Here is an 8,976-nt window from a genome sequence, read left to right as displayed (position 1 = left end):
CAGAAATAATGAGTTCAGCAAGGCTGCATGATACAAAATCAATATACAAAAATCGATTGTATTTTTATACACTAGCAATAAAGAGTCAGAAAATAAAATTAAGATAATTCCGTTCATAATACATAAAGAATAAAATACTTTGTACAGTAAATTTAACAAAAAAAGTACAGGATATGTACACTGAAAACTATAAAACATTGCTGAAAGAAAGAACTAAAGAGATAGATATTCCACGTTCATAAACTGAAAGGCTTAATATTTTTAAGATGCCAATACATCTCAAATTGGTCTATAGCTACAATCTCAACCAAATATCAACTGGCTTTTTGTTGCTGTTTTCAAAAATGACAAGTTCATCCTAAAATTCACACGGAAATGCAAGAAACCCAGGATAGCCATAACAATCTAGAAAAATAAGAACAAAGTTGGAAGACTTAAACTTCTCAATTTCAAAACTTATTACAAAGCTACAGTAGTCAGTACGATACTGGCATAAGGACAGACAGAGAGGTCAATGGAACAGAAATGAGAGCCCGGGAATAAGTTCTTACATTTACAGTCAACTGATTTTCGACAAATGTGTCCCTTAAATTTAATGGTAAAAAATATCCTTTTCAACAATGGTAAAGGAACAAGCGGATAACCATATGCAAAAAGATGAACTGGGACCCTTACCTCACGCCATATGTAAAAATTAACTCAAAGTGGATTACGGACCTAAATATAAGAGACACGTTTATAAAACTTAAAAAAAAAAACCAAAGGAATAAATCTTTGTGATTGTGGATTAGTTAAGGCACTGATTTCTTAGATACAATACCAAAAGCACAAGAGATAAAAGAAGATATTGATACATTAGGATTACAAAATGTAAAACTTTTGTATTTTAAAAGATACCATCGAGAAAGAGAAAAACCCCACAGAATGAGAGGAAAAATTGCAAGTCGTAAATTCAATATGGGATTTATACCTAGGATTCATAAAGAACTCTTACAGGTCAATAATAAAAAGACAAATAATGTAATTTAAAAATGGGTAAAGAATTGGAATGGACATTTTTCCAAAGAAGACATACAAATAGCCAATAAGATGCTCAACTTCATTAGTCATTAGGGAAATGCAAATCAAAACCACAGTGAGATACCATTTCTCATACACTAGAACTGTTACAATAAAAAAGATGAACACAAGTGTTGATGAGGATGTGGAGAGCTGAGCCTTTTTACACTGATAAATGAGAATGAAAAACGGTGCAGCTATTTCTTTACATCCTTTGCTTACGTTTTCTGTTAGGTTGGCATTTAGCTGTTTTGTCCCTGAAGGGAGGAGGTTCACACACTCTGGATAACAATCATTTGATATATACATTGAAGATATTTTCTCCCAGTCTGTTTCTTGGCTTTTATTTTTGTTTACAGTGGTCTTTCCTTTACAGAAGTCCTCACAGAGAGCCCTGTAGTCAATGGCACTATCTGACAGGCTCTAGGAGAAATTCTCTCCCACTAACTTCCTGGAAGTCTTTGCACCTGCCTAGCGTCTCCCAACTGTTCTGGAGGCCCATCAGCAGATTCCTGAGTATTTACTGAAAGTCTTAATCAAAGGCCAATTTCTTGAGGTTGGTTTCTCAGGGCAGCCTCTCTAGCAGGCCTACTAGGCCCAGACTGTAGGCTAGCTCAATCATCTATTCTTTCTTGCACCAACCACTGGAAGGGATAGAGAAGGAAAGGGAAGAAAGGATGGGGAAGGGGGAAGAGGGAAGTGAGGATGGAGGGAGGGTAAGAAAAAGGGAGGGAGGGAGGCTGGATTTTTCCTCTTGCCAAAAGGGAAAGAGATCTTTTTCCGTTCTCCCCTTCTCTTAAGAGTATTTCATTAAGAAACACTTTATTTATAAATCCTTCCTCTGTTTCTTTGATATGTATAAGTACATAAATCTATTTTAAACCTAAATAAGCCTCTTGTCAGCACCATAATCCAGGAATGTTTTTCTTAAGGGCCTAGAACCCATCTCTTTGAAATGGAACCATCAAGGAAGATAGTCATTTTTGGGATTTAGCCTAGATGCTTTGTGCCAAGCTGCAATCACCCACTTGCCATAAAGGTACAAGATATTTTATTGTTTTCTCTGGATAAAGGCATTTAACACAGGTGGCCACCCCAATGACCATGTAAATGCAGAATAAACTGTGAAAGAATGTACAGCAAACCGTGCTGTCAAGTCTTCTCACATGAGGACAAAGTATGGTTCAGCTTAAGAACATGTATATAATAGACTATATCTACTTGGCTATTTATTTAAAAGGTTAATATTTCACTTCGTCTTTGCATTCTCATTAGAGGATTGCCTGTGATGTGATCACAGTCTGGTTTAATACTTATGCAATAATAAAATTGAATTCGTTCTTTTCTACATTTCTGGAGAGAAACTTCTGAGTTGGCAGGAGATTTTATTTTAAATTTTTCTAACAGATGCCGAGATGTGTTTTTAAGTAAAAAGTAAACTGCAGAACAATATATGTCATATGCATAACATATAGCATAGTATTTTGTTTTTAAAAATATAAACTGGTATGTCTTGAGCTATCTATATTAAATTGTTAAAAGTTTTTACCTCTCTGAAGAACTGGAAATGAAAAGAGAATTTCCAGTTTTTATTTTATCTACATCTGTAATATTTAATTTTTTATAGGGAACTTCTTTTATTACTTTTATAATGAAAGCAAAACAATTCATTTGAAATTCTCAGTATTTTCATTCACTGACAATAAAAATATTTTCATGTAAAACTATTTCTCCTAAAATTGTGTTATTTTTATTCTTAAAGAAAATCCAAAGAAATAAGGTAGACCTCAAGGTTTTATTCTTTGTAAATAGGGAGTGAAACATTTGATTTGGATACACAAGACATCTTACCTGGACAATGAATGAAAGACCAGTTATATCTGCTGTCCTCCAGACACATGCTGGAATTGAGAAGAGGCTGTGGATAGAAATTTCCTGTAGGGGCCTGAGAAGGCATCTTCACTGGTCCCTTATAGGAGCCCTCTATGCATTTCCCTTTGCCAGTGTTGCTGGGATCAGTACACCAGCCACAGCCTGGTTGCTCCAAGCAATGACTACAGGTACAGTAGCCTGAACAATTTTCAGCTGTTAAAAAAACAGAAGTTTCAATTCACTATCACATGTAAATTTGAATTCATTGCATGTGAATTACCTTTTTAATAGACTATGCAACTTCTGTCAGTCAAAATTCTTATTCTATTGTAATTATTTAAACAACATAATAAACTTGAAGAGCCCAATACTTTGCCCAACATGCAACAGGGACTCCTCCCCTCCTCTTCTTATCCCAGAACGCTGGAGGCAGAAGGGATCTTAGCAGTCACCTATTAGAAAGCACTTTATGAATTAAGAATAAGATGCGGCAACCTTACATGGACTGAGCAGTATGATCTGAAGTTGGGCTTGTTATTTCTAGACTGTGGTCTACCCTATATCTATTTACTTGTGTCTTTGTGCTTCATTCTGTATGAAGATTCTCATCAGGCAGTCTCTGGACAGACCAGAGGAGAAGGTCAAGTCCAGTCTTGTCCCCATAACGTTCAAAGGCTGATAGCACTGCCCCGCAGCAGGAGTTGTCGCTCATACACAGGGCACTCATGTGTGCCTAGAGCTCATTTTTCACTTACGGGGGCAGCTGCTCATGGTATACCACTCCATACACTGGCCAAAAGGGAACGAGGCAACGTAGGCATTGGAGTCCACACACTGCTTCATGTTGCTGCACCACATGCACTCGGAGCTGCCGCTGGTGCACTCTCCACACGCCGTCCGCAAGGCACATGGCGTCCGGCACTGCTTGGCACTGTGGTTCGCTGGGAAGTAAACCCGAGAGAGACACTTAGAGCCCCCACCATGTTGGCTAAGGCCAAAGGCTTTGCAGTGTGGATTGCGACCCACTAGTGTGTCATGAAATCAATTCAGTGGGCTACACTAAATGAAAGAGAAAATAGAAAACATTAGAGTCACCATGTAAAGTTTATTTATATTTACAAATATACAGTCAAGTATATTTATACGCTTGGGGAAAAAAACTTTTTCTTTTCAAGGAACATTAAGGACAGACGCGAAGAAACAAGCTAACCTTTCCATGTGAGCAGGGGTTCTAAAGCTCCTTATAGGGGACCCAGAGCAAACGTCAGGGGTTTTACAACCCACCTGAACATGCAAAATTGTATCCTTGTATATCCTGGTGGAAGTACCACAGCATTAATTAAATACACCAAAGCATGCAGGATCCAAAATGGCTGAAAAGCTCCTCTACAGGAAGTTCAGAAATCACATTATACAGTGCTATAAATTTTCTTCTACACCTCTGTATTCCAACAATTACAGTGCTTTCCTAAAATGAGACATGAGGTCAATGGAGCCCAGCCTCCCAAAAGTACCTGCACAATGCCAGCTATTGCTTTGAGTCCCTCTGCAGGAGGAGGATGCTTGCTTCAGACTTGTCTGCAGGCTGCAGATGCTGCCCCTGTGCCTGCCTTTCTTTAAGAAGCCTAAATGTAGCCCAGAGGACAGATTCAAATCTGTGAAGCTACTCAAAAGTGTTCAATCCTTCAGTACTCTCCCATAGCTTTAGCATATCAGGTTTGTTTGTTTTCTGTCACAGAACTGCTCTCATCGTTTTCCTCCCCACTGACACTACCTTTCTGTTCACTGTCCTATCTGTCCCCTAGTCTGTTCTGATCTTTTCTTTGCTTTTATTTGCATTTTTTGGTTCTTTATTCCACAACATTTCTCTGTCAACACCAAGAAATTTGCCTTTCAGAGCAATTCTTAGTACTTTTTTATGGTCAACAAACCAACCAATTTCATTGTTAATTAGACTATTAGGCTCTTCGAGTAGTGCTGGTTATTTTTTGTTTTGGTGCATGGTTATACTATTCAGAGCCAGAGACTACTTTCTTTTTCTTCTAAAATTCTGGGTTATACTCTGCTTCATTTGCTTGAAATCAATACTCCATCTATTTTTCATAATTATTTCACACATCTCAATACTTAACTATGCCTTCCACAGTTTCTCTTTCAATGAACTTCCAGTAATGCATAATTTTCCCCATATACTTACCAGGCCTTTCACAGACACTACCATTGAGTGGGTTGATGCAGGTTGCAGCCTTCAAGCCCCGAGTACTGGGTTCTGATAAGATTCCACAGAATCCGGCATCACTGGGCTCAGATGGCATCCACTGTAGCAAACTATTTGTGAATGGGGACATATCTTCCCAGCACCAGTAGGACACATTGATCTTCCGAAGGCCAACCCACGGGGTCAAGGTAAGCTTGGACTACAGGCAAAAACAGACACAGCTATGAATATAATCAATGTCCTGACCAAAATAGGTTTCTATATAAAAACCATGAAGTTACATATACCCCAAATATGGGAAAAGTCCCTATCCTAACTCAGCTATGACAGATTAGGACAAATCATCATTTTTATGTTATATATCATTCCTGGCACTTATACAAAGAACAAAAATATAGCTCAGAAAGGTAATATATCAAAAATTTCACAGAATAGCAAAGCAATAATCAAGTTCTAAAATTTCTACACCCTATGACAAATGCTATAAAGAGATGGCCACCCCCAAACTTGGTTTAAATGTCTATTCACACATGAAACCATCTAGACAATATTTATGAAATGTTGGTTATATGTCTATCCTCAAATCACTGACTAAGCCTGTTTTGGGGCAGTGGCCAGTTCAGATGATTGAAGAGCCTCACCTTTAGCTGGGGGGTACTGGCTGGCACCGAATATTATAGAAAATAATAGGACAGTAAACCCCTTGGAAAGTCTCTGTCTCCCACACTACTAAAATTTCCTACCAATTGCATTAAAAAAAATTAATTAAAAAATAATAAAAGTACAAAGTTCAGCTGAGAAATGAAAGAGATTCCTAATTTCGGCACTTAACAAAACAATATATACGATGTATTTCCATTTTTGAGAGGAAAAAATATGCATGCCTATTAAAAGACTGAAAAGAAATGAACACACCCAAAAGCAGTTATTTTTAGTTGTAATAAGTAATACTTATTTTATTTTTAATGTTAGTATTTTCCAAATTTCCTTTTAATGTGTATTATTTTTTAAGTTAAGAATTAATGTTTTTTAAAAGTCCTTCAACAACTCACTTCTCTTTGCTTTCAAAGCAATTAGCATTGTAGACAAGGCCTCTCAAGATTTGGCCTTGATCCCTCATGAGGTCCAGTTATAGAAATTCCCTCCCACCTAGCCTGCAGCCAGTCATGCATCATTACCTGCAGCTTACCCTTCTACCAAAATACAGAGAGCCCTTCCCTTTTCACTTTCTCAGCTCACTCCTTCTCACCTCTGGGGGTTACCTTTTTCTGGCTATTAGCCAGCCTCTGCCCTAATGGCTAGGTTGGGTGCTCTTTCTTGTTTATCCATGTAAGCCTGGGCTCCAAGTCTAGACTGATAGCTGTGGGACTTTAGTTGTCTCTCATCTGTCAGTCTTATCACAAGACTGTGAACTCCTGTTATAAAAAAGGTAGTCCCAGCAGATCAGACTACTCAGAACCTTCTAGAGCTACGAAATCTGAGGAAGAGAAAAGAGGGACCAGAAGATATGACATCTGTGCCAGCTGGGATAGCTGAACCCTTCTAACCAGCTATTCTTTCAGACACATGGAATTGGGAGTTACTGGTAATGAGCAAAGTTATAAGTCACCAATTTTCTGAGTGACTGACTGCAGGTAACACCAGATGACAGTCAAAGACATAATGCTGGGAGAGGCCTGTATTTCGGGTGAGGCCAAGAGAAACAAACAACATGACAGTTTCCAATGGAGATTATAAAATTTGAAAAAGCTCAAAATATAAAATATCAAATGTGGCCACAGTGTCCCCCTAAAGTAACCACATTTATAAGGTATTACTAATGTATGAGTGTCCACACCATACCAAATTTGCACCGGAAAAAAAAAGACTAACTGGAGAAAAGTAAAATACAGGGCACCTCCTACCAGTCGCAGAATGACCCTCTGGGTGGTATCCAGATACTACACTCTATGTCCTCACCTGAAGAAGTCTGTACCAAAGGAAGTGCTGCCCATCCTCCTCCTGCCTGACTAGAAAAGCATTCCCCTGAACTGCTCTGTACCAAAGCCAGCACCGTTAAAAGAGTTTTGTCCTGTGAGTACCTACTTAATTGAGAGTAGGACCACAGTCTAGAACTCTGGACTTAAAAAGACCAAATGCGATTGTAGAATGTCAACTACAAGCCACTTGAGAGCACTGGGAGGACATGAAAAGAACTTGGGGTCTTTCTGTGCTCAAAGGCTTAATAAGTACCTTCTCCAGGGGCTGGCCAGACCTTAAAAAGACTCAATAGGATGTACATTTCTTAGGGTGATGACCATTAAATCATATTACACATGAATAATGCTGGAAATCTGAGAGACACAGGTGGCTTAACTCAACCTAGTTAATTAGAAGGGACATTGCCCTCTCCCCACAGCAGAACCTAGGACTAAAACAGATATGAAATTATCTACTGATGTCACAAGGATGTGTATATGTACACGTTACAATTCGATGACCATGTAAGTATTCAAATATCTTATAATTTAATAGATATGACCAATAAAAATAAGTGTTAAAAATCTTAAGAAAGAAAGTATTAAAAGAAGAGAATCTGACAGTGCAGGTCCACTGTCTATTACACTGCACATACATTCCTCCTCCAGTCAAGCACATCACAGGTAAGCTGTACTCATGCCCTCAGTAGAAAGGTGGATACTAGAAATTTAAGTTCTGAGGATTTTAACTCACCATGCTCTGAGATGACTGCATTATTCGCAGCTGCTTAAGGACGAATTCTACCTTCTTCTGGGATGTAAGAGAAGCCAAAAAGGCATTGTGGTTCCTACAGGACAATTTAGCATTGTCATAATTCTCCTTTGCAGTAGTAATTTTCAAACACGAGTTTACAACCAAATGCCAGCCAATGCCACAGATATTTTCTTTTATAAAGAAGAGAGAGAGAAAAAAAATTTTAGAAATTACACAAAACTATCATATTACTAGTTCGCATTACTAAAAACCTAAATTTTTTTGTGATTTGAGTTCCACGTACTTGATGTGGATGTGGTGAGGGCATCAGACGCATCATTAAGCACCAAATACAGAATATAAGAACTTTAAAAATGTCTATCAGTTATATCTTCTGAATCTCAACGAACATATTCTGTTGAAAGAGCTCCGTCCTATGATTATCTACTTAATTGAGGGTAGGACCACAGCCTAGGACTTAGGACTCAAAAAGATCATCATGTGTTTTACAGAAAAACACCTATTTGGTGCCAGTATTTTATAATCCTCCTTCTGAAGAACAATTAGGAAAGGTGGGTATAAAACTGCAAGAATGGAAATGAGTTGGTAAATGAAAAAGTCTACAGTCTTCAAAAGTTGCACTGTTTTCATATCAAGTGGAAGGTAAAATCAAGTGGACAAATCATCCCAAAAGGAAGATAGAAAGTTCCTCTTAGGGGAAAAAAAACTCAAAGTCATACGGTTACAGCCCACAAATTAAGCCTGTAATCTGCTACTGTGATCACCCTGAACCCACCCAAAGAACTGCACAGAAGCTGTGAATGCTTCCTAGAAGCCAGTGAATGTGCAAAGCAACTTCGCCAGAACCAAAGTACTCTGGAGACACCATCAACAAGGTTCACTAACAGTCAGTGAGACAAATGAAAGATACCACGGGACAGGGATCATTTAAGAGCAGATAAAGACTTGCTTCTCAAAGTGTGGCAACAGTGTCACAGCTCTTTAAAATGTAGATTCTAGGTCTCACCAAGATTTGTACCAGAATCTGACTTCTAGCAAGATCTTCAGGTACTCTACTGTGCATTAAAATTTGAGATGCCATAAGATAAAGAACA

At 38.2% G+C, this 8,976-nt stretch overlaps 1 protein-coding gene across 1 annotated transcript in view; it reads right to left on the bottom strand.

Annotated features, from left to right (window-relative positions):
- The window catches only part of ATRN (attractin), a 147,745-nt gene that overhangs the window by 53,847 nt on the left and 84,922 nt on the right, over positions 1 to 8,976 (bottom strand). The window contains exons 13-16 of the mRNA XM_023536675.1: positions 7,862 to 8,101; positions 5,129 to 5,348; positions 3,687 to 3,872; positions 2,911 to 3,144 (exon numbers count right to left, since the gene is read on the bottom strand). Of these exons, the coding sequence (XP_023392443.1) occupies positions 2,911 to 3,144; positions 3,687 to 3,872; positions 5,129 to 5,348; positions 7,862 to 8,101 (880 nt within the window). The remainder of the gene's footprint in view (positions 1 to 2,910; positions 3,145 to 3,686; positions 3,873 to 5,128; positions 5,349 to 7,861; positions 8,102 to 8,976) is intronic.

The sequence above is a fragment of the Pteropus vampyrus genome, unplaced genomic scaffold (genome assembly GCF_000151845.1).
Source record: "Pteropus vampyrus isolate Shadow unplaced genomic scaffold, Pvam_2.0 Scaffold7, whole genome shotgun sequence".
Taxonomy (NCBI): Eukaryota; Metazoa; Chordata; class Mammalia; order Chiroptera; family Pteropodidae; genus Pteropus; species Pteropus vampyrus.
Note: the sequence above shows the minus strand (reverse complement) of the source record. Positions and strands in the feature narration are given on the sequence as shown.